Below are 26,626 nucleotides of genomic sequence, written 5' to 3' on the forward strand. Positions count from 1 at the left end.
TTTAGGTAATGTAGCTAAAAATCACAAAAAAAAAAAAACCCTCAAAAGCATTTCTAATATTAAAAAGTCCAGCAAGAAACTAAAGACTTTAGCATCACAGATACTATTCTCAGCTCTTTTTGACCAATATAAGCAAGAGCTTCAGAGGCAAAAGGTAGATTTGGGATGGGAACGGTAAAAAACAATGTTTATCTGGGAATAGCATTTGTATTTCTTTTGGATAATGGCTTAAAATAAAATAATGACAAGCTCCTAACTGTAGAGGTAGCATACCATGGGCTAGTGAAAATGTATTTGCCAAGAATCTAGCAAATCTAATCAAAGACACTTTAACCTAAAAAACAGAGGATGAGAGAAAACTGACTACATATGTCCACCAAGAGAAATACACAAGAAATACAAAATTTGAGAGCTGCCAGGAACATCAGTGTCCATCTAGTCCAACCCTTTGATGAAAGAAATCTCCACTATAATATGTCAAACAAGAACACCACATGTTACCACGCAGTACCTAAAATGTAGGAAGGAGAACAGTAAAGATACAGTTTTCATAGGAGACAAAATCTAAGAAAGCTACCAGTAAATAAAACCTATGGCCTCTGGTATCTATACAAAAAATGCGCTAAACTTTTAAGCTGCTTAAAGAGTAGGCTGATCAGCCATATCCCAATATCTACTCTAGCAAAATTCTAAAGTGTGCAATGTACTTACTGACTAATGATAAAGAAATTCTATGAGAAACTACAAATAGTGAGCTCTTCCACCCCAGAACTACCAAATGTCAGCCATAAGTACGCAGGCAATAAAAAAAGGAGAGACCAGCAAAGCCAGGGCTACCCCAGTGTAGGCTTCTGGCCCAGCAAATGACCAGAATCTCTGAGATCATGGTATCTCTACACTCAGACTGGGACAGATTATGTGCAAAGGCAATGAGATCCCAAATACTCTGCCCTGAGATGCTAGAGAAAGCCCTGAAGATCTAGCACTTTGAACTTCAAAGATACAGAGGGGCTGATCCTGGAAGGTAGAAGTCAGCCTAGGGAAACCAAGGGACCCAAAATGACATGAGGCAGGTCCACCCAAAAACACGGAAAGGGGTAGATTCTGGTCCTGGTACAAAGTTCCAATTCAGGAACTAAAGCTAAAGATTGGAGGAAATTAAAGAAAATAACTTTGCAGTATCAAAAACTACTACAAATCTAGAGTGAGGAACTCCCTTGCAATAGAGACTCAAAAAATGATTTTCCACTAGGACTACATGAATATCTAGTCCTAGTGTAAAATCATTTTTTGAGTCTTTATTGCAGGGAGTTAGCTGGGATCCTTGTTGATGAAAATTTAAGCCCTTGAAAATGCATTTTTATAAATTTTATTAAATAATTTTGTTAAACTGTAAAAAAAAATGAAAAAATGAAAAAAACCCTATAGAGGAAAGAATTTTAAGAATAAATGGCTTAGAATGAAAAGTAGTAAATCTTTTTTTTTAATGCTTTATTAACTTCAGGTTTACATCATTAATTTCCACCAGATTTTGAGTTACAAATTTTCTCCCCGTTTTTCCCCTACCCACCTCCCCAATATAGCAGTCCCACAGGATATCCCCTCCTCCAATCTGCTCTCTTCCATATTTTCTCCTATACCCTTTTCGACTTTTCCAGTGGATCTCTATGCCTCAGTGCCTGTACATCTTATTTCCCAATTACATTTAAGATGGTATTAATAATAGTACACACACACACACACACATATATATATAAATATATATATATATATATAAATACATATATATGTATTTGATTTTAAAACTTTCAATTCCAGATTCATTCCCTTCCTTCCTTGTCACCCACCCTTACTGGGAAGATAAGCAGTTCAGTATAGGTTGTACATGTGTGGCTAATGCAAAACAATAACAAAGTAGATATATTGTAAAAGACTGACTCTATTTCCCTCCCTCCTATCCCACCTCCCACTTGTTCTATTCTCTGCTTTGATCCTGTCCCTTTTCAAAAGTGGGTGCTTCCAACTTCCCTCCCCCCCAGCCTGCCCTCCCTTCCATCCTACTCTCCTAGAGGGTGAGATACCCTATTTAGTGTGTATTTCACTCCCTCCTCAAGCCAGATTCGATGGGAATAAGGTTGACCCATTCATTCCCTTTTGCCTTCCTATTCTTCCCCTCCATTGAAACCATTTTCCCCTGCCTCTTCTGTATGAGATAGTTTACCCCAATCTGTCTCTCCCCATCTCCTCTCATTATATTCCTCTCACCTCTTAATTTCACCTTTTAAGTATCATCCCTTCCTGTCAAATTGGTCCTGTGCCCTCTATCTATGTATACCTGTAAACATATATACACACATTCACATATGTATTCATATGCCCATGTGCCCTCATATATAGACATACATATAATCCCTTCAACTACTGAGAAAAGTTTCATAAGTTACAATTATTGTTTTTCCATGTAGGGATGTTAATAGTTCAACTTTGATAAGTTCCTTATGATTTCTTTTCCCTGTTTACCTTCTCATGCTTCTCTTGCTTCTTGTCTCTGAATGTAAAATTTTCTATTCAACTCTGGTTTTTTCAGCAAGAATGCTTGAAAGTCCTCTATTCCACTGAATGACCATATTTTCCCCTGAAAGATGATACTCAGTTTTGCTGGGTAGCTGATTCTTGGTTTTAATCCCAGCTCCTTTGACCTGCAGAATATCACATTCCAAGCCCTTCGATCCCTCAGGGTAGAAGCTGCCAGATCCTGGGTTATCCTGATTGTGTTTCCACAATATTCAAATTGTTTCTTTCTGGCTGCTTGTAATATTCTCTCCTTGATCTTGGAATTCCGGAACCTGGCTATAATATTCCTAGGAGTTTTCTTTTTGGGATCTTTTTCAGGAGGTGATTGGTGGATTCTTTCAACCTCTATTTTGCCCTCTGGTTCTAAAACAGTTTCTTTGAGAACTTCCTGGAGGATGATTTCTAGGTTCTTACTTTTCATGGCTTTCAGGTAGTCCAATAATTTTTAAATTATCTCTCTTGGATCTATTGTCCAGTTCAGTGGTTTTTCCCATGAGATATTTCACATTGCCGTCTATTCTTTCATTTGTTTGGATCTGTTTAACAGCATCTTGATTTCTCATAAAGTCATTAGCTTCCATTTGCTCCAATCTAATTCTGAAGCAATGATTCTCCTCATTGAGCTTTTGAGATTCTTTTTCCATCTGGCAAATTCGACTTTTTAAGGCATTCTTCTCCTCATTGCCTTTTTGAGCCTCCTTTGCCATTTGAGTCAGTCTGGTTTTTTTTTTTTTTGCCTTTTGGAAGGCAATTGGGATTAAGTAACTTGCCCAAGGTTACACGGCTAGTATTTTTGTGTGGGTGTCAAGTGTCTCAGGCCAGAACCGAACTCGGGTCCTCCAAACTCCACGGCCAGCACTTTACTCACTGCACCACCTAGCTGCCCCTCAGTCTGTTTTTTAAGGTATTATTTTCCTCAGTCAGGCTGTTGACTCTCATTCATAATTTTCTTGCATTGTTCTCATTTCTCTTCCCAATTTTTCCTCCACTTCTCTTATCTGCTTCTTAAGGTCCTCTATGGCCTGTAACCAGCTTGTATTTTCCTTTAAAGCTTTTGGTGCAGGAGTTCTGACTTCCCTGTTTTCCTCCTGTTCCATGCTTTACTCCTTTTTGTCCCCAAAATAGGAGTGTAATGTTGGAATCTTCTGTCTGTTTTGTTTCCTTTGCCTGCTCATTTTGCCACTCAAATGCTTGACTTTTGGGCTTTTTGCCACAGTAGGACTCTGCCACCAGACAGGGGAGCTTTTGTCCCAAACGCTGGGGTTTTCTCAGCTGCTAGAGGTCTCTGAGGTCTCCACACACTCTGACAAGCTAGGCACACACCCCAGGACCTCCACCCTAGACTGCAATACAGATCCAAGCAGGTTAAAACAAGAGCAATTACCCCTCAGACTGGTGCTTGGTCTCCCTACACTCTGCAGGCCAGGAGCTGAAGCTGCCATGTGGCACTGCCTGGCTGCGCCGGTGTCTCAGCGGCTTCTCGCCTCGGGGGTAAAAGCCAAGCACTCCCACTTAATGGTCCCAAAGTCCAGATTGCACTGGCCTCTTTGTCCTTATCATCTATGTGTTGATAAATCTGGAAACTGCCACCGCTGCTGCTGATCTGGAGTTCCTCTGGCCCGCGGCTGGTCAGGCCTGCCCTGGGGCTAAAGTGGGGTGGGCTTGGCTCCCAGAGCACTGTGCTGGATTCCTGCCAACCTGCCAGGCTGTCCTTAGTGGGAGGTTAGCTTCTCTGTGTCATTTTGTGGATTCTGCAGCTCCAAAGTTTGTTTAGAGTCCCCTTTTTACATGGATTGGGGAAGGTGGAAGCCAGAGCCGTGGGAAGGTCGTGCTTCTACTCTGCCATCTTGGCTATGCCTCCCGAAAAGTAGTAAATCTTACCTAAGAAATGGACTCCCTGAAAACTAGACCAAACAGAAATCAACGGCTATTTCAATCAACAAGAAATATTAGAATAAAATCAGAAGACTGAAACAAAATATAACATATCTCATATCAAAAATCGATGACTTAGAAAATAAATCAAGAAGAAACACAGTAAGAATCATTGGAATCTCTGAAAACCATGAATAAAAAAAAAAAAAAAGCCTGAACACTATGTTTCAAGGAATCAAAATAGAAAGTGTCCAGAAACTATTAGACCTAGATGAAGTAAAGATAGAAAGAATCCACTGATTTCTTGGAAAAAAAAAAACAAAAAACTCTTAGGAATGTGATAGCCAAAAGCTCCCAAATTAAAGAAAACTACTGGAAGCACTCAGAAAGAAATTCAAATATCAAGGAGCTACACAAGATCCCATAAGCCGTGGCAACATGTACTTTAAAGAAATGATGATCTTGGAATACTATACAGTCAGTTCTCACTTAACATAAGTGGACTGTTGTGCAGATCTCCCTCTCCCCCTTGAAGGACTCCAAGTGGTCCCAACCCCTCCATGGCTCTGCAGCCCCACAGCCAGAGTGTGTCAATGTCTGGGACCCCCACAGCTGGAATGGCTTTAGTTCCTGGAGTTGACCCCCTAGTGAGAGGCTGTACCAGTGCTACTGTTGCCACCTGCTAGGAGCCACAGCCAAGGCCAGTGTAGGGCACTGCCTGTAGCTCAATGTGGAGTCAAATTTACAATAATGCAAATTTACGTAAAGCGAGGGCTGACTATATTCCAAAATCAAAAGATACAGGTATAAAAAACAATCAATAATTTACCCTGTAAAAGCTGAGTACAATCCTACAGGGAAAAAAATGTACCTCTCATAGAATAAAGGTCTTTCAAGTAATTCTGATGAAAAAACAAGAACTGAGTAAGAACTTTGAAAAAGAAATACAAGAATGAAGAGAAATATAGAAAGGTAAATTGGATGAGGAATTAGCTACTAGCTTCTCTCAAAAACAAACAAAAATCTAGGTTATATAACAAGCCTTCAAGAATAAATCCAAACACTTGCATACTGAGCACATACACTTCCATTCTGTAGAATCTTTTAAATATTACTAACAGTGGCTTAGCAATCATATCTGCTAGTTCTGAGTACTCTATGAGGTCGTTCATCTGAGTCTAATGACTTGAGATGCTTAAAGAGAAGTATCTTACTGTCTCCCTATTTATCTTGAGCATCAATTTCAGATGAGATATTTTTGCCCTTTTTTTCCCAAAACAAAAATCTCCTGAGCAGAGAATTCTGAAGTAAAATAGAGTTGAATAGTTCTACCTTCTTTCTGTTGCCCATTGTCATTATTACACCCATCCTGCTCAGCAGTCCTAGACTTTCTTTGATCTGCCTTTTCACCCAAATCTGTTCAAGTGAGTACTCTAAAATAACTTTAATAACTCCAATCCAAACCTTTGTTGTCCTTGACTTCCCTTGACAGACTCGGATCATACTGAACTTTAGCATCCCTAAATTTCTTCTTAAAAGACTCTGCCATCCTTCCTTACCAATATTTGCTTCTATCTTCTATATGTGTCTTTTTTGAGTCTAAGTTAGATGGGGAGTTCCCTGTGTGACACTGATCACTTCAGACAATTCCCATTTTTCTTCCTCATCAAAACTGTTCCTTTTTGGATTTTCAGAATTTTATTCTCGAGCTTTCCCATCCCTTCTGGACTGACTTGTATAGACCTTTACCCCTTGGTAATGATTTATATAAATAAATTCACCTATCAGATTACATAGTTTACTAACATCAGTACATTAAATACTGGTTATAGTGTCAGTGAATTTTATTTAATTACAATAATTTCCCCCCACCCCAACCTACTTAGTCAAAATCCCTTCCTCAATTTTATCTCCTTTTAAAGAATAAACATAAAGGGATCTTGCCTTACTGCTGGTTTATACCATATGACTAATTTACAGGTGGCCTTGTCACTTCATCCATAGCCTTTCTCCCTCTTCATCTGAACAGAAAATTATGAATTTAACTTAGCTCTTCATTTTTCTACTTCTGCCCCCTGACTCTTCTATCACAAAATCTGTAGTTCCTTGATGAGGAAAAAAATGTTCATCTCTGAGAGTATAAGAATAGGAAGACAGTGTTGGGATGACCTGGGGATCGAATCCAGGCTCAGATACTTAGCACCACACCCAGAAATAACTGGCCGTGTAACCTTGAGCAAGTTACTTAACCTCAATTGCTTAAAAAAAAAAAAGAATAGGAAGAAATCTGGAAATTCTGTGTCAAGTAATAAAGAAAATAAAATGGCTTTTATACATTAAAATTTTTAAAGTCCAAAGGTACAAGAGTTACTTTGAGAAAGAAATTCAAATGAAAGATCTTTGAAGAGAGATGAAAATGGGGAAAGCAAAGCAGCATTAACATCTTTTTTCTTCAAAATCTTTCACTGCTTTAAAAAAGTAGAAGGAAGACTATTACCTTTATTCATAAACTGGTCAGGAGGAATTACATTAGTAACAGAAGCTGCCATGTAGTGCAGATCTGCAGAAGATGGAATTTCCATGCTATCACCTTCCTGTTTGTTAACAATATCATCAGTAGTCTCTTCTCTAACAGGCAATTCCTGAAGAAGATCAGTACCTTCAATGTCAATGACATTTATATAATTGTGTCCAACCTGAGGTGTAAAGCATACCAAAAAATTAAAGAGTTAAATATACAGTTTTCTATGTAGGACCAAATATGTTATAAGTGTAATTAGATTCAACAAACATATATTTATTGAAAAGTTTTCACATGAAAGACACTGTAGTAGCTTTGAGAGCTATAAAAACCAATATGATCACTATGAAGTAAGAATTGACAAAATGGATAGTTTCAGAAAAAATATAGCACGATTTGTACAAAGTGAGACAGAGTAAAGTGAGCAGACCCAGAAGAACAACTTATACAATCACCACATTGTAAAAATGAGTAACTTTGAAAGGCTTAAGAACTCATCAATGAAATGACCAACTATAATTCCAGACGGCCAGTGGTGAAGCATGCTACCTGCCTCCTGAAAGAGAACGGATGGCTTCAAGATGCAGAAGAGGACAGACATTTTTACACACCGGAAACGCAGAAATATATTTGCTTGACTATGTATATATTAACAAGAGTTTTACTTCCCTTTTTTTCCCCAATGGGGGTGAGAGAAAGGAGGAAGGAGAAAAAAATGCTTAGTAATTTTAAGAAGTTTTTAATTAAAAAAAAAAAGTCTCTGCCTTCAATGAGCTTATACTGCTCTAGAGGATACAACACATAAACAGCTAATCAAAGAGGCATCATCACTGCAGAGATATGAACTGAACCAGTCCATAGCCAGCTGATATAAACCTGCTATGTATCCAGAATTACCAAGCTTTTCTGAAGTAGAAGAGAACAAATAGTCTCAGTTTACAACCTAGCTGGAGAGTAAGGCTTAGATTCTAATTTTTAAAATGACACACCTAGATTAATTAGGGCTAGATCCTCTAAAAGTATTTCACAAAATCAGAGATAACAAAAATGTTTAGCACTCATCAATACAATGTATTATGCAACACATCAACATATTACAAGCATTTTAAGTAAATACAAACCACATTAGATGTAGGATCAGATGTCAAAAGTGCTTCTGATGTTTCAGAGGGAAATCTGAGATTTAAATAAACATCTGGAGCCAACATCTGAGGAACACTCAAATATTCTTGTACTAGAGGTAAGTGAAATCAAGAAAATAAGAATTAGTCCAAAAGAAGTAAAAATTTCAGAAAGCAGACCTAAAACATGAACTTTCTGAAGGCAGTAGTAGCAAGCAACTCAGAAACATGTAATTTGAAAAATGCAAAAAAGGATAGTGGTTCAAATATAAGTAAAATTCTATTCCAAAGTAATTTTTGTGGAATAATATAATGTCTAATAATTTCTTTTTAAATTAGACTGAATAAAAAACATTCCTCTTCATAATTTAATGACTCCAAGGAACAAAAAAAGTCAATAATGTAAAACAGAGCTTCAAAAATGTTAATAAAAAGCATCTTTTTAAAATGTTATCTACTTTTTATCCATATGTAAAATGGTTATAAAATGTCTGCCTCTTAAGACAGTCTCCATACACCAGCATGTACAATATATGGTTGCCACACATATCTGCGATGTATTTTGACCCACTGTTCCAATTTTATTTGCTAGGAATCTAGTTTTTAGTAAGACATCATTGCCATTTTTAACACTTTCTACTCGAACCCTCTAAACATGGTAACAATAAAAAAAAACTATATTAATATGATACATAATAGTAAGCTTAAAATCAAAAGAAAAAACTCACTGATATTGGATCTATCTGCATGACACCAACTTAACTATTTTTTAATTAATAAACTTGTTTTGTTACTAAATTGACAGATCTTTCAAAGGTAACATGCAATTATCAAAAGAAAAAAAACTATATCCTCATGCGGCAGAAATGATTTGTTGAATTTGATACTAGTAAAAAAAGATTTTTTAAAATTAGCTTTCCAGATTGGCTAACAAAGACAAAACAGGAAAATGATAAATGCTGGAGAAAATGTGGGAAAATTGAAACATTAAAGCATTGTTGGTAGAGTTATGAACTGATCCAACCAGTCTGGAGAGCAATTTGGAACAATGCCCAAAGGGCTATAAAACTGTGCATAACCTTTGACCCAGTAATACTACTTCTAGGTCTGTACCCCAAAGAAATCATACAAATGGGAAAAGGACCCACATGTACAAAAATATTTATAGCAGCTCCTTTTGTGATAGCAAGTAATTGGAAATTGAGGGGATGTCTATCAACTGGGGAATGGCCTAACAAGTTGTGGTATATGAATATAATAGAACACTATTGTGCTATAAGAAATGATAAGCATGGGGGCGGCTAGGTGAGTAAAGCACCAGCCCTGGAGCAGGGAGGACCTGAGTTTGGTTTCGGCCTGAGACACTTAACACCCACACAAAAAAACTAGCCGTGTAGCCTTGGGCAAGTTACTTAACCCCAATTGCCCTCCAAAGGAAAAAAAAAATTGATAAGCAGGCAGACTTCAGAAAAACGTGGGAAGACTGATATGAACTGATGCTGAGTGAAGTGAGCAGACCCAGAACATTGCACACAGTAACAGCCACACTGTGCGATGACTAGCTCCGATAGATTTGGCTCTTCTCAGCAATGCAAGGATCTAAGACAATTCCAAGAGATTCATGATGGAAAATGCTGCCTCCACACCCAGAGAAAGAACTTTGGCGTCTGAATGCAGGCGCCAGAGCACTGCTGGCTCTCCTCCTTGTTTGTTTGTTTGTTTTCTTTTGTTTTTCTTGTGGTTCCTCCCAATGGTTCTGGTTCTTCTTTACAACATGACTAATGTGAAAATATGCTTAATATGAGTGTATATGTAGAGCCATTATCAGACTGCATGCCATCTTGGGGGAGGGAGAGAAGAGAGGGGGAAAATTTTAGATCTCAAAATCTTAGGGAAAGTTGAAAAGTAAAAATTAATTAATTAATTTTGAAAATAAATTAGCTATCTTATTTTGGAGTGAATTAGGAGCTTAATGAAGAAAAAAAAATACTCCAAATCAGTTATATACTTAAATGCATTTTAACATGGGATTGCTACTAACCCTACTCAAATCATCTTGGAATAGATTTCTGTGTATAAAATGCATCCTCCCAATGTAATGCCTTGAGGGCAAGGAATGTTTCACTTTTTTTTTTATTCCCAGCACCTAATACAGAGCCTTTTCAAAGTTACAAAAAGTTTGTTGAAGAGAAATAAAATTTTTAAATATATAAATTGCAATTTTAAAATATGAGAAGTTCAGATACATTACTTATATACTAGACCAGTTTGCAGGAACAAAAAACTTTTTTTCCTGAAAATCAGTCTGGGTATTTAACGGACTTCTGACAGTTTCTTCACACACAAACTCCATCATGAAGAATTAACAAACTGGGAGCTGACTTGGGAGTCAAGAAGACCTGGGTTCATATCCAACCAAATTTACTAGCTATGTGACTCTAGGTAAATCATTTAACCATTTTTGCCTCAGTTTCCCCATCTGTAAAATGGGGATAATGATAGTACCCTATCTCCCAGGACTGTTGTAAAGATCAAATGAGATATTTATAAAGTACTCTGCAAATCTTAAAGTGTTATATAAATGTTGTTACTATTATTATACAGTCACTTACAGATACTTCCCATATTATGCCTGTACAGACCCACCTCCAACTTGACTTTATTATCTGTGGCCTTAGTACTCTTAATGACTACCTAACAAATTTTCTATGTTAATAAAAGAAATTGGTGCAGAGAATCCAAAATAAAAACATAATATATGTTTGGCTTACAATATACTATATAAGGGGCGGCCAGGTGGCTCAGCGAGTAAGAGCACCAGCTCCAGTGTCAGGATGACCTGGGGATCAAATCTGGGCTCAGATACTTAGCACCACTCCCAGAAATAACTGGCTGTGTAACCTTGAGCAAGTTACTTAACCCCGATTGCTCTTAAAAAAAAAAAAGAATATACTATATAATGCATGAAAATAGAGAGGTATACCTTTCTCTATTGTTTTACCCAAGTTTATATTAAATTGTGTTTACAGTAATGTACAAACCAGCTGGCTCTGAGAGAAGGGAGGAGCTAATCTGGAACCAAAAACTGGTCATAGATAATCTACACCAGAATAATTAAGAACCTCTTTTAAAACCACCTTAAATATAAAGCCTAAACAAATGCTTATCCCTTACAGAGATGCTAAAAGAGGAAGTACTTTAGTAGCATAAACATAGTAGCAATAAAATTCATTTACAGAGCCCTTTACAAAGGCCTTTCCTCACAGCACCTTATGAAACAGGTAGTACAAGTATTATTATCTCCTTCTTAGAGATCAGAAAAATAAGTTTTTATGGTGGTAAAGTGACTTTCTTAAAGTCAGAGCTAGTGAAGTTTGGGAGCTGAGATTCAAACCCAGACATTCCAAATCAAAATCCAGCTATCTTTCAGCCAACCTGGGCAACAACAAAACAACCAAGTAAAGGACCAGTGGGGTGTTTTACCTGGGTCTGTGTTTGTACTTGCATCTTGATTTTCTACCACCTTCTTTTTCACAGAAGCCATATAATGTAATCCAGCTGCAGTAGTGATGTCCTCTTCTAGAGATTCTTAAATACAAGAAAAAACCCAAGTGAACTACAATCAACCAACCAAGTTATTCAGTGCCTACTATGTGCACAGCACAGTGAGAAGTCTTGGGGGGGAAAAGAGAGGCCTTGCACTCAAGATGGTGGTAATCAAGTTTGGAAACAAGAAAAGGAAACAATTAGTAAACAGAACAAGAAAGTAGATAATAGATAGTTAGGTATTACATTGCTTAGCATCTCAGAGAAGACAAGACTGATAAAGACAGAGCTAGTCAAAAAAGACTTCATAGACAAAGTGAGCTGGACCAGGAAGGATGAGAGAGCTTGGACAGGAAACAGAGAGAACATTTCAGCTAAATTAACAACCAAAAGCCATAGAAGTAAGAATTGGTATGGCCTGTCTGAACCTTCGTGCACTCAAGGCTAGATTCAGAGGTCACAGAAAGACAGGCCAAAGAACTGAAGCTTTCTAGTTTAGATAAGAAAGAAAATCTTAGTAGGAAGTTTGGGAAGAATTCTGAAAGGCACAAGGATTTAAAATGTAAATGTTTAGTATGGAACTGCGAGGGAAAGGCTGGAGCTGTGATAAGTAGACAGAATGGGTGACAGATTTAGAAGTCACCAGAGACATACTGAAGTCACTTCAGAATAGATAAACTCTTCAAACAATAACCCATTTAGAGGAGAGAAGATCAAACATCATGATCTTCTTAAGACTCACAAAATGTGTATAGTTAGCAACTTAAATAAACCAATTTTCTGACTGTAGACAGTGTGTTTTCTTTTCTGAACCAACTCCTACATTGTAACTTATACAGAACCTCTATAAATTTGCTTATCTGAATATTTTATTACTGTGTGTGAGATCCTACCCACTTACCCATATCACTGCCTTTAATCCAGAGCCTCTCTAGGGGAGACTTTCATTAAATATAGGCATATTTACATATGTGGAAATTTATCTTCTTATTGCAGATGATAATGTAAAAAATCTAGTTAAATCTACCTCTTGTGATTATATAAAGTTATCCCTCAAAAAGCTTATCTAGTCTTTAAATTAGATATAACTTATTTAGAAATCACAAAGATACATACCAAAAGGAATTACAAAAGAATCGGTAGGCTGAGGAATAGGTTGTTCTTGCTGATCCTAAATAAACCCCAAAATGAATGTCTGGTTAGTGTAAAATGTGGCTTATTATCTTCGGTATTTAACATTACTTAAATATCATATTGTGTAAAGTTATTATCCATTGCCATAAAGTTTATTACCCAGATAGTAAAATTTAGTATTTTCAATTCACTAAAAAGTCAGTGGTTGGTACATATATTTTAGGAATAATTTAGGTTTAGAGATATTTTCAAGTGGTATATTTTGATTATGTCCATATTATACATAGACCCTGTTTAATCTGAACATGAGAAATATTGAGGCTATTCTCTTGCAAATCTCTTCTGTCCAGCTTGAAATACTTAAAAAAAAAAAAACCTATTTCTAGCTAGTATCCATTTTATAACATGAGCTTTACTATACTAATGTACTGGAGTTTGTTAATTGATAATCTTTGTAATCCAAATAATAAAAAGGCATAGAGTTCCATGTACATATGAGTTATTAAAGTCTGACAGTGGCTTTCCTCTACCTCTTGTTTCACAAATACTTCTAAATCATCTGGATTAATAATAGAATCCTCTGATCGGAATGTCACACATTTTTTCTCCTGTTTCTTTTGCTTCTCTGAACTCTTTTCTTGAAGGTCTTTCTTAGCTCGTCTTCTTTCTCTGTTATAAAAAAATATAAAATTTAAATTAATTAAAAGAAACAAGAAACTGGCAAATGAACACTCTTAAGGACATCTGAGGGAAAATATAAGTAGCAACATAATCTTTTGTTTAAGTAGTGCTTTACAGTTTACAAAAAACTTTTTCTCTTCTTTTGTAAATTTGCCAAACAACAACAAATGTGGACATTTCCATTTAAAAGAAAAAGTATATACTGAATTTAACAGCAGTGCCAACACTACCCAACTTATTTGTCTTTGTACCCTTCTGAACTGCCCTCTCCTTATACTTTACACAGGAAAGAGGTTAAGGCTGAACAAGCAGATCTGAGAATCACCTTGATAAAGATGTTAACTGAATTCTTGAACACTCATAAGATCACAAAATGAAGTAGGATAAAGCGAAGAAGAGGGTCCAAGACACAATCCTGGGGGGCATACTCTGATCAAGACACCCCCAGCTATCAGAAGTGACCCGGATGAAGATCCAGCACAGGTTACTTGAGAACAGGTGGTATCTAGTTTCTCTTCTGAGCTCGTCTTTTTTTTTTTTTTGGTGGGTAATTGGGGTTAAGTGACTTGCCCAAAGTCACAAGGCTAGTAAGTGTGAGCTCTAGTCTTGCAACAACTACATACTAAGCATTTTGAACTGGATGTCCTAGGGGCATCTGAAACTTAAAACACATCAGTTCATTATCTTTTTCCAAAATCCATGTCCCTCTTCCAAACTTCCCTATTTCTGTTATGGGCTTCAATATCCTTCTAGTCACCCCTGAACACAACTTCTTGGTATAATTTTAACTTTTCACTTTCCATCTATTTAATCAGTTGTCAAGTCTTATCATTTGTACCTCCGCTAACACCCCCTGAATTCTTCTTTTATTGTCCACTGACACAGCCATCGTCTCTACTTCAAGACCTCAGCGTTCTCCACTATTGCAAGTGCATTCCAAATAGTTTCCCTGCATCAAGTCTCTCTCTATTCCAACTCATCCCACATTTAGCTGCCAAAGTGATTTTCCAAAAATGAGGTCACCAGTTGAGAAAGTGTAGAAAAAAAAAAAAAGCCAACCTCAGAGCCTTGAAGTGAACTCAAAGAGAACTGGTTCATGTGATTCTCCTATTCTGTGTCTCAGCTGTTGTCTCACTCCAAACTTCCTTCAGAGCCCTGGGGCCTCTTCACCCAGGAATATCCATCCACCTCTGCAACACTCCCACCATGAAATAGCACTCCACTGTGCCAAATCCCTTTTCTGATTGGTGAGTTCCTCCCCTGGGTCTCTCTTTCAGAGAAGGTCCCAGGCCAATGAACTTTTATTCCTCCCCTGGTTCTGTTTAATTCTAGACTTCAATGCCATGCCCCTGCACGGGCATCTTCCTCCCATTCCAAACTTGTGTTTTGAGATCCATTTTGTGTTGTCTTCCTACATTTGAATTTAAATTCCTTAAAGGAAAGGACTGTCTTTCTTTTTGCTTTTATTTGTATCCACAGCACTTAGTTTAGCGCCTGGATACAGAGTAAACACTTAGTAATGTTTGGTGCCTACCTGCTTGCCTTTCTCAATAATTCCTGCAGCCCTATTACCTGAGGGGAAGCCCACCAACTGGGGAATGGCTGAACAAGGTGCAGTATATGGTTGTGATGGAACACTATTGTGCTATAAGAAATGACAAACGGGACAGTTTCAGAAAAAATCTGGGAAATCTTATATAAACTGAAACAAAGTGAAGTGAGCAGAACCAGGAGAATACTGTACACAGTAATAGCAATATTCTAATGATTATCAACTATGAAAAACTTAGCTACTCTGATCAAGACAATGATCCAAGATGATTATTCCAAAGGACCCATGATGAAAAATGCTATCCACCTCCAGAGACAGAACTAATGAACTCTGAGTACAGATTGAAGCTTGCATTTTTCCACTTTATTTTTCTTGGTTTTTGTGTGTTTTCTTTTGCAACTGTAATGGTAATGGGAATTTAAGTTCTTACTAAAACTGTATGAGCCTGCTCCAAATTTGTTAGTTTGAAACAGATTTTCAAGCCTCTTATCTCTGAGTGTTTTTATTCCCTAATCATTCTGTGGGCTTTTAAATCATTTTTCATATCTCTTTCTAGCTCTGGCCAAGACAGGCCTAACTCAGGGTTTTAAGTGAGTCAAAAAATAAAAAAACCAATTTTAAAAGAAGAAAGTCAATTGGCAGAACCACCTCACTGTTCCTGCAACTGCTCATCACGGTAGCGACTCTGCCAACTCTCCATGAACAGAATCACATCATCTCTAGTGAGAGGGGAGTGAGGATGGCAATACAGACTCAGTTCCTTCAGAGGTGGCACATTTCATTTTTTGGGCAGCTCCAGTTGTTTTGAATCTAATCATCCCAACAAAAATTTAAAGGCATCAGTAAAACTTGATACTTGATGACAGCTCTCTTGTCCTACTTTGAGTCTACTCTAAGTCAAATGCCTTCAGGTATTTTAGACAACCCTTTAATGGTGTGAAGGCAAGGCTTTTCACAATGCAATCTGGATGCAATCCGGAATTGAGTTAACTTTCTTTGTTTCCATGTCACACTGTTGACAATTCATTAAGTTGGCAGTTCACTACAGTTCTCAAATCCTTGTCAATGCAACTGCTGTCTAGCCACACCTCCCTTGTCTTGCTCTTTCAGAAGTGATTTCTATAACCTGTGTAAAACTTCACATTTATCCCCATGAAACTTTGTCTTATTAGATTTGATCCAATATCCTGTCAGTAACTTTGGGGATCATGACCATCATCTAGTATTCATGCCTTCAGATTTGAAAGTACGTCATCTGTGTCTTTATTATGCCACTGATAACAAAAGGGGACACTCTACTTAAGAAACTTCCTTCCAAGCTGACAATTCTTTGGATACAACTGTTAGACCAATTCCAAATCAAACTAACTACACTATTGTCTAGACCAGACCTCTTTATCTGATCCTCAAGAATAATATGAAGGATTTGTCAAATACTTGGCTAAAATCTAGGTAAACTATTAACATGTTCTACTGATTTACAAATCTGGCAACTGTCAAAACCAGAGTTTACTTGGGGGAAGAGAAAAGCTTATCCTTTTTTTGTGATTTTTTTTTTTGCCAGAGGTTTCATAGTACTCACCCTACTTAATTTTGGATCTCTGTTACTAATCTACACTGAGACTTCAAGAAATTCATTGAATTTGTGTGGGCTACAGTTTTTTCAATTGTAAAATGAAGGAGTTGGAACAGATCTATAAGATTTAATGATTTATGTCAGATTCTAAATGAAGCTGGCTAACACTCAGTTGTCATTAACAAATTAACATCAACATATTATGATGATATTGTAATGGGAATGGGAATCTGAAGATCTTCCATGTCCCTTAAATTGGCAAGCAAACAGGTACTTAGCACCTAAGATCCAGAACTTGTGAATCCCACAGTGGGAGGAAGTTGCTGTTGTAACAGGAAAGGGCAGAATAAGGAGGAGCTAATACCATACATAAGGAAAAGGCCAATCTAGAGAGTCAGAACTGCTGGGAATGAGGATTGCTGAGACAGAGAGAGGGAACTGCTAGGATCCTAAGAACTTCTGAGAGCTAGTCGGAGCTGCTGAGAACTTCTGAGAACTGAGAAGAGAATTGAGAAGAATTGATAAATGAAAAGAAAGGAGAATTGGGAGGAAGCATGATTGTGATGCTGGTACTTTGTCTGTTTTAATGTTACTTTGTTGGATTCATTTGTTGATAGAGGATGTTGCTGTTGTTACAGAAGCCCTGGAACCTCACTGCTGGTTCAGAAGCCCTGAAAGAGGATTTTCTTGTTGTATGTTTACAGAAATCTTGGAGGAGGGTCTTGCTGTTGTTTTCAGAGGTCCTGAGACTATACTGATGATTTATGTTGATTCCTCAGACCTTGTTGTTGGGTCTATATTGATTTCAAATTGGATAGATTTGGGCAGGAGCTGGGACCATGGAAGAGGAACCATGGAAGATGAGAGCCTGACTTGAGTCAAGATGAAAAGACCTCTCCTTGGGTGTTTAATGCAAAATGAGAAGATCATGATTTACTGTGGTCTAGGGGTGGAGAACTTTGACCTTTATGTTTACATGATTGAGAAGAAAGAAGACTTTTTGATTGAAGAGATTAAGACAATGTGACCTAGGGGTAGAGAACCTTGCTTGACCTTTGTACTTTGTGTCAATTAAGGAGGCTTGCCTTAAGGATGACTGAATTAAGGACTTATAAATGAATGTTATCTTTTGCTTAAAACTATGTGGCCATTTTAGTGATAAGTTGTTATGCCGTAACACTGTGAATGCTGTACTTTGATTTCTATGAATGTTTTGCTTTAATTTACTGTTGAAATACATAGAGAGTTCACTATATTGAATCAGAACCTTGAAAGCTGTTCACAGCAGCAGTCCTATGGAAAGCTGCTTGTGCTTGGCTTTACAGCAACATGGGGAAATATAGTTTGCAAGACTTCTCATGTAAACATGTATAATTTATATTGTACTGCTTGCCTTCTCAAGGATAGAGGGAGGGTGGGAAGGAGGAAAAGAATATGAAACCCAACAATTTAAAAAAATTAATACTAAAAAATGTTAATGTAATTAGGAAAGATTTAAGGAAATAAATTTTCTTTAAAAGAGAATACAGAGGGGCGGCCAGGTGGCTCAGCGAGTAAGAGCACCGGCTCCAGTGTCGGGATGACCTGGATCAAATCCGGGCTCAGATACTCAGATACCACACCCAGAAATAACTGGCCGTGTAACCTTGAGCAAGTTACTTAACCCCAATTGCTTTAAAAAAAAAGAGAGAATACAGAATTTGCCTTAACTTAATTCTACCCAGTGAAGGAGAAATAAAGGGGATAACACAAATGCACTTTTATTTTTCATGAGCAAAATACATGTTCCTTTAAGCTTATGGAATATATTGAAATAAGTCTGAATTAAATTAGTGACATCACATTTCAGAAGATAACTTTAAAAAAAGGAAGAGGTTATAGGGTAAAGAGATGTTAAGAGATGTGATTTTATTCCTAGCTCTACCAATTAACTAGAGTTTAGGAATACTGTAGCAGTAATTTTTGCACTGAGAGGAAGGCTAGAATAAATAACAACTACTCAAATGTCAGCTGTGCTTTTAAAGTTTACAAAGCACTTTTCTAACAACAAACTATGATGTAGGAAGTATATTATTTTCTCACTGGATGAGGAAACTGTGGCTATGAGAGGTTAAATGAGTTTCCTAAGGTCAAACAATGTTAAGTGTTAGAGACAGGGCCTGAACCCAGATATTTTGACTCCAAGACCAGCCCTCTTACTACTATACCATATTGCCTCCCCAAATAGTAGTTACAAATATTCTTCTATTCGATCCTAATAACCACCTTATGATGTCATCAGTGTATTAGTAGTTATATTTGAGAGGTAAAGAAATTGAGCCTCAAAGAGGTAATAATTTATATAAGGACACAAAGCTATTAAGTGGAACAGCTGGGATTCAAACTTGGGAATCTATTATGTTTTTCACTATACCATAACTGACTTTAAAATTTATTTCAGGGGAGGCTAGGTGGTGCAGTGAATAGCGCACCAGCCTTGGAGTCAGGAGAACCTGAGTTCAAATCCGGCCTCAGACGCTTAACACAAAAACTAGCCATGTGACCATGGGCAAGTCACTTACCCCCAATTGCCCTCCAAAAAGCAAAAAAAAAAAATTGTATTTCAGCTCTAAGATTCCATATGTATGACTAAAATTAATAATGAATTTTCTAACTTATTTTCACAAAATCTTACTTTAAAACTTACCTTTTTTTATTTTCCTTTTTTTGATCTATTTTGGCCTTTAAAAGGCAGATATTCCCAGGTTTCATATGTTCAAATAAATAAGGTGATTGTTTCTGCTGGCTTTGTTTAAATGCAATGAGATTTTCAAGTGGAATGAGCTTTGGTTTTTGACACTGTGAAAGAGAGAAGAAATTACGCAGTTAAAGTACATTTTTTTAAAAATCCAACCCCAATTAAAATACTATAATCACAAAAAGAATGAGTTCTAATTAAATTAAAATTTACAAACAAGAAGCTCTGAAGATGATTTGGTATTTAAACAGTAGATCTAGATTTTAGGAATGCTAGAGCCACTAAGCAATAACTAGGATTTTCTCATCCCTAAATCAGTTCAGCAGGAGGGGAACAGGAAATAGTGGACAGTTCAGTTTGCTCAGCTGCAGTCATTACGGGAGGAGCCGCCAACTCCTCAGGGAATCCAGGCCAGGTGTCAAGGCACTGTGTGAAAAGCCCCTGATCTTGGACTCCCTAACAGTGAAGCAAATGCATGTACCACTCCCTCTCCTGGATGCAACTATCCAATACAACTGCCTACCTCCTTCTTGCTCTAAGATCTTACCAAGGCAGCCAGCTTTCCTATTACTCGACTACATGAGACCTTTTAAATATCTAATCTATAGAGAACTGAAGAACTCTTGAGGGTAAAATGAAGCATAATTTTTTCTACTTTTTTGCAACATAACTAATATGGAAATGTGTTTTGCATGATTTCACATGTATAACCAACATAATATCACTTGCCCTCTCAATAGGTGATGGAGGGGTATGAGGGAAGGAAAAGAATTTGGAACTCAAATTTTTTTTTAAAAAGTCAAAAATAAATAATTTCAAAAATCTAATCTATAAGATTTAGTGCTAAGAAGGACTTTCAGAACCCTCTAATCCAAACCTCTTATTTTATAGATGAGGAAACTGAAACTCAGAGGTATGATGTGATGTGCCCATAGAAACAGTAAAATAGTGAGGATCTAAATCCAAAACCTCTGCCTCCAAATCTAGTGCTCCTTTCACTATAATATGGCATCTCATATTATTAGTTTAAATGTACTAGCTGATAGTACCTTTTCTATAAGAAATCATGTTATTAAAATAGGAAGTTTAAAAATATTTTCATTGAAGGGATCATATATTTGTACTACTCTGCTATTAAATTAAATATTGTTAAAATCCGTTACCTTGCGTTCTGGGGGTAAGCAAGTTTGAAGTAATTTTATGCTTGGGTACAAGATTTCTTTTGGGTCTCTTTCTTTTTCTTTAGGTCTACTAGGGATTGAGGGAGTTGAAACTGATGGTCTCAAAGCTGGTGAAAATCTAGTAGTAGGATTAAGTTGTAGGTGTAATAAAGGAACACCAAGAAAATTCTGATTAGGTATTTCAAAGAGCTCTGGTTTCACATCAAATATTTTTTCTTGTTTTTTCACTGAAGAGTCACGTTGAGGTGTCAAGGTTTCTTGTTCAACATACTGATCTAAGTTGAGATGCTTAGGGGTTTCTATAGTTCTTATTTCTGCCCATCTCTTCTGCTCAAGGGCTTTCTGTACAGTTTCCGCATCATACTGACTCAAATTCAAATGGGATGTTCGAGTGATGCTCTGTGCTGTTGAAGGAAGGTTTTTTCCAGAACTGGATGAACCCCAGGCCTCTTTTGGTTCTGGAGGGGGTCTGACTGTAACTTGTGGAGTTCTTGCTGTACAGACAGAGAGTGGTTTGAATTCATGCTTTATTTGAATCTTAAGCAAAGGAAAACCACTGGCAGGATTTAAGGTTTTTACAGCTGGAATAAGTATAGGATTCTTGTGAATGGTGGGTGTGGTAGACAACAAATGGAAGTGATTGTTTGCAGCATAAGCTGGAGAGCCTGGAGTGAGGGACAAGCCTTTGGATTTTTGAGTTACTTTTCCATTACTAGACTGGCCATCTAAGTGACCTGAAGGAACACAAAAGGATGGAATATTCTGAAAGAGAAAAAAAAGATAGTTTAAATTTGTAGAAAACATTTCAGAATTTCTTAATTTAAATATGGTATGGGGCAGCTAGGTGGCGCAGTGAGTAAAGCACCAGCCCCATAATCAGGAGGACCCGAGTTCGGTTCTGGCCTTAGACACTTGATACCCACACAAAAAAACTAGCCATGTAACCGTGGGCAAGTTATTTAATCCCAATTGCCCTCCAAAAGGCAAAAAAAAAAAATATGGTATGAATGGTGATTATTTTTTAAGTGAAGGGAACATTAACTACTAGAGAATAGTAATTTAATCAAATAACCAAAAAAAGAAAACCCTTAGAAATCACAAAATCTTTTATGTTCTGAATTATATAAGGTACCTGATTATTTCCAACTTTGTTCTGATCAGGCTGGACAATTCCTTCATGATGAGGTCTGCTCTTTTCAAATTGTCTGGAATTTTCTCCAATGCATTCAAGTAGGAAATCTTTCTTAAGATTTGTACCTGTGGGCTCAACATCACCACTGCCTCTTGTGGGGCCTAAAATTTGGCTTCCCTCCAAATGCACATTTTGAGACTGCTGTGTAAGTTGCATATTGGGAAGGCTGGCAAACGACGATCCTACTATTTGCATTAAACTCATGAAGTTGATCTGCTGTAACTAGGATACAGTAAAAAAAAAACTGTTTAATTATTTAACAGTAAGAAGCCTAAGTAAAAGGAATAGTCACAGTCCCTTAGAATAGTCAATAGTCTGAGTCATATCCTTGATTGTTTTTCAGTCAGTCAGGCAATAAATATTATATTAGGTGTTAGGTAAGGAATATGCAAGGAAAAAACCTTACCCTCACAAAGTTTACAGTATAGTTAGAAATATAAACATATCTAAGAAATAAAAAAGATTTAATAATAATATATTATATATTAATTATATATAATTAATAATAATATATAATATATATAATTATAATATAAGAAAAATAATATCCTCTACTTAAATCCCACTATGATGGTATAGAGGTAACCCTGGGTCTTAAAGACTATGCTAGCAGAAGAAAGGTTTCAAGTATAGACCTTGTTTTGGAACTGTATGTTTGTCATCAGAGAAGTAGATGACAGCCCAGGCAAGTTAAAAAAAAGTTCATGAAAAGATCAGTCACAAAACGATGGATTTTTCTGCCACAGCAACTCAAAGACCACCTACCAAAATGCAGAAAGACTAATTTGCATTGGTAGAGCATACATGCACAGAAAGATGAAACAGTTGATGCTTAGAATACTGAAATATAATAAAATAGTATACAGAAGTACAATACAATGGAATAGAATGATAGGATAACAGAATGAGTTGAGGTTGATTAGAAAAGAATTTAAGGAAAAATGACAAAAGATTGGAAGAATCAATGTTGGATGAGTTGGGGGAAGAGAAGCATTATTAATATATTATTGATGGAGGTATGAAATGGTACAACCATTTTGGAAAGCAATTTGGAGTGATGCAAATAAAATTATTAATATACCCATGCACTTTGACTCAGAAATTCTAAGAAGAAAGTTCCCATAAAGGCCAAAATATTTATAGCAACACTTTTTTTGATAGCAAAGAACTGGAATCAAAGTCAGTGCCTATAGATTGGAGAATGGCTTGATAAATTGTGGTATATAAATATAATTAATATTACTGTACTAGCAATTTACTTACTTAGTGACATGCCAATCCAATTAGCAAAAAAAAAAATTTATAGAGCTTGAAAAATAACAAAATTCACTGGGAAAAATAAAAAATAAAGAATATCAAGTGAACCAATGGGGAAAAATGTGATGGAAGATGGCTTGGAAGTATCAGATCTCAAACTGTATTAGTAAGTGATGATCATCAAAACAATCTGATAATAGCTAAGAAATAAAAAGTGGTAGATCAATGGAATAGATTAGGCACACAATACACAGTAGTAAATAACTGTAGTAGTCTAGCATCTGACACTCTTTATTATGGTAAATTTATCTGTTTTAAATCAAAACATACCCGCTTAAATATTTAACAGCTTTCAAATATCTCCATGTTCTATGAGACAACTCTATGGGAAGGGGAGAGGAGAATGATGCTAAGAGAAACTATGGTGATGGAAAAAACTGAAGACATCAATAAAAATGTATTTGAAAAAAGAAAGAACACAATGCCAAGAAGTTAGTTTTGAACTAGGTTTAATGAAGGAGTGGGGTATGGAAGATGTAGTAGAAAGCTTTTGGGGCGGCCAGGTAGCACAGCGAGTAAGAGCACAGGCTCCAGTGTTGAGAAGACCTGGAGATCGAATCCCAGGCTCAGACACTTAGCACCAACCCAGAAACACCTGGCCGTGTAACCTTGAGCAAGTTACTTAACCCCGATTGCTTAAAAAAAAAAAAAAAAAAGAAAGAAAGCTTTTTAAATGACAAGAATGACTTGTCTGAAGATAAAGATGTAGGAATAAAACAAGTAATACATGTAGAAGTTCATCTCAGTAACAAAGAGTAATAATAAATAACAAAAACTAATAAATTATACAAACCACTTGAGTGAAAAATACAAATCAGAGAATTAATGCAAGTTTTAAAAAATATGATGGAAAAAGAACCCATTCCTATTAAAAACACTAGCAAGCATATAGTTAAATGCAGTTTTCCTAAAAATGATAAGTACTATCTATCTACAACCATCAGCAAGTATTATCTGAAATGAGGATAAGTTAGATGATTTCTCAATAAAATCAGGGGTAAAATAAGGATGTTCATCATCACCACTATTATTCAATATTGTCCTAGAAATGTTTGTGATAGCAATAAGAGAATAAAAAGAAATAGAAGGAATTAGAATAGGCAATGAGGAAACAAAACTATCACTCTTTGCAGATTATGTGATGGTATACTTAGGGAATCTCGAGAATCTAGATTCTAGAAACTAGAAAACCAACTAAAAAACTAAGAGAAATAATTAGCAACTTTAGCAAAGTTGCAGAATATAAAATAAACCCATATAATCATCAGTATTTTTATATATTACCAATAATGCCCAGTAGGAAAAGACAGAAAGAGAAATTCCATTTAAAATAATTGAAGATAATATGAAATACTTGGGAATCTACCTGCCAAGACCACCCCAGGAACTATATGAACACAATTACAAAACACTTTTCACACAAATAAAGTCACATCTAAATAACTGGAAAAATATCAATTGCTCATGGGTAGGCTGAGACAATATAATAAAAATGATAATTCTGCATAAAATAATTTACTTATCCAATGCCATACTATCCAAACTACCAAAAAACTAATTTCTCAAAGTAGGGAAAAAAATAACAAAATCCACCTGAAGAACAAAAGGTAAAAAATATCAAGAGAATTAAGGAAAAAAAAAAATGTGAAGGGAGGTGGCCTAGTCATACCAGATCTCAAACTATATTATAAAGCAGTAATCATGAAAACTCTCTGATACTTGCTAAGAAATAGAATGGCAAACCAAGTGGAATACATTAGGTACATAAGACATAGTAATAAATGACCACAGTAGTCTAGTGTTTGATAAACCCAAAGATTCCAGCTTTGGGGATAAGAACTCATTATTTGAAAATAACTGCCAGGAAAAATGGAAAACAATATGGCAGAAACTAGATACAGACCAACATTTTACACTGTATACCAATAAAGGGTCAAACTGAGCATATAATTTAGATATAAAGAGTGATACCATAAGCAAATCAAGAGAGCTAGGAATAGTTTACCTGTCAGATCTATGGATAAGAGAAGAATTTAGGACCAAACAAGAGATACAGAGCATTACAAAATGTAAAGTGGATTTTTATTCATATCAAATGAAAAAGTTTTTGCACAAACTAATGAGAAATTGAGGGAATACCTATCAATTGGGGAACAGCTAAACAATTTGTGGTATATGAGTGTGATGGAATACTACTGTGCTATAAGAAATGACAAGTAGGATGGTTTCAAGTGAACAGAACCAGAAAAACCAATACCACCAAAATTAGAAGGGAAACAGAAAGCTGGAAAACAATTTTTACAAGTGCCTCTGATTAGGCTCATTTCTGAAATATATAGAGAACTAAGTCAAATTTATAAAAATAAAAATCATTCCCCAACTGATAAATGGTCAAAATATAGAAGCAGACAGTTTTCAGAAAAAGAAATCAAAGCTATCTACAATCATATGAAAAAAAAGCTCCAAACCAGGGCTTCTTAAACTTTTTTCACTCATGACCCATTCAGCGCTTTTTAAACTGTGGGTCGGCCATAGGGGGTCACATAACTGAATGTGAGGTTGTGAAAAATTTGGCAATAGTAAAAGGTTTCTGAACATGCAACTAAAAATTAATTCAAAATCAAATGCATAATGAAATCCAAGGTGTTTCTAGCAGCACTTGTATATGTTACATTGAGTGACTTCACTGCAGACTTGGTTCTGAACACAGTCTTAATGATTATAAGATCAAAATAGCAATCAACCATGAAAAACTTTGAAGATGCTGTGACCTACAGTATCAAATATGTAATTCTTTACATAAAAAGAAACAAGCACATCTACCTCATTAGTGTACAAATTTGCTTTCATTTTTAATAAAAGGTAAAATTATAAACTCAAAGATCCAAGATTTGGGGCCAAGCAATCACTACCTGACACAAATTGCTGGGAAAACTGGAAAGCAGTCTGGCAGAAACTAGGCATAGACCCACATCTCACAGAGCATACCAAATTATGGTCAAAATGAGTGCCAGGTTTAGATACAAAAAGTAAATTATTAATAACTCTATCTTAGAAAAAGAAATTGAACACAAATGAGAATATCATAACCAAATAAGAGAAGCATGGGAAATTTTACCTGTTAGATCTATGGATAAGGGGAAAGTTTATGACCAAACAAGAGATAGGGAAGATCAGAGGAGGAAATGGGATAATTCTGATTACACCAAATTAAAAAGTTTTTGCACAAACAAAACCAATGCAGCCAAAATTAAAAGGAAAGCAGGAAAGGGGAAAATTTTTTACAGTAAGTTTATCTTATAATGGCCTCATTTTTCAAATATGTAGAAAACTGAGTCAAATGTAGTTTAAAAAAAAATAAGAGCCATTACCCAACTGTTAAATTGTCAAAGAATACGAACAGGCAGTTTTCAGAAGAAGAAATGAAAGCTATCAATATTCATATGAAAATGCTATATATCACTAATAATTAGAGAAATGCAAATTAAAACAATTCTGAGATACTACCTCATACCTATCAGATTGGTTAACATGAGAGGAAAATAAAATTACAAATGCTGGAGGGAATGTGGAAAAATAGGTACACTAATGCACTTGTGGTAGAGTTGTGAACTAGTCC

At 36.2% G+C, this 26,626-nt stretch overlaps 1 protein-coding gene across 8 annotated transcripts in view; it reads right to left on the reverse strand.

Annotated features, from left to right (window-relative positions):
- CPLANE1 (ciliogenesis and planar polarity effector complex subunit 1) overlaps positions 1–26,626 on the reverse strand; it is a 148,359-nt gene that overhangs the window by 39,664 nt on the left and 82,069 nt on the right. For all 8 annotated transcript variants that reach the window (XM_069096163.1, XM_069096162.1, XM_069096164.1 and 5 more), the window contains 8 exons: positions 21,631–21,912; positions 20,481–21,260; positions 19,267–19,418; positions 13,302–13,440; positions 12,754–12,808; positions 11,575–11,679; positions 8,092–8,204; positions 6,947–7,145 (listed from right to left, as the gene is read on the reverse strand). In XM_069096163.1, coding sequence (XP_068952264.1) covers positions 6,947–7,145; positions 8,092–8,204; positions 11,575–11,679; positions 12,754–12,808; positions 13,302–13,440; positions 19,267–19,418; positions 20,481–21,260; positions 21,631–21,912 — 1,825 coding nt within the window. The remainder of the gene's footprint in view (positions 1–6,946; positions 7,146–8,091; positions 8,205–11,574; positions 11,680–12,753; positions 12,809–13,301; positions 13,441–19,266; positions 19,419–20,480; positions 21,261–21,630; positions 21,913–26,626) is intronic.

This window comes from Petaurus breviceps, unplaced genomic scaffold (assembly GCF_028583685.1).
Source record: "Petaurus breviceps papuanus isolate PSGF00001 unplaced genomic scaffold, PetGlider_PUasm1.0 229, whole genome shotgun sequence".
Lineage (NCBI taxonomy): Eukaryota > Metazoa > Chordata > Mammalia > Diprotodontia > Petauridae > Petaurus > Petaurus breviceps.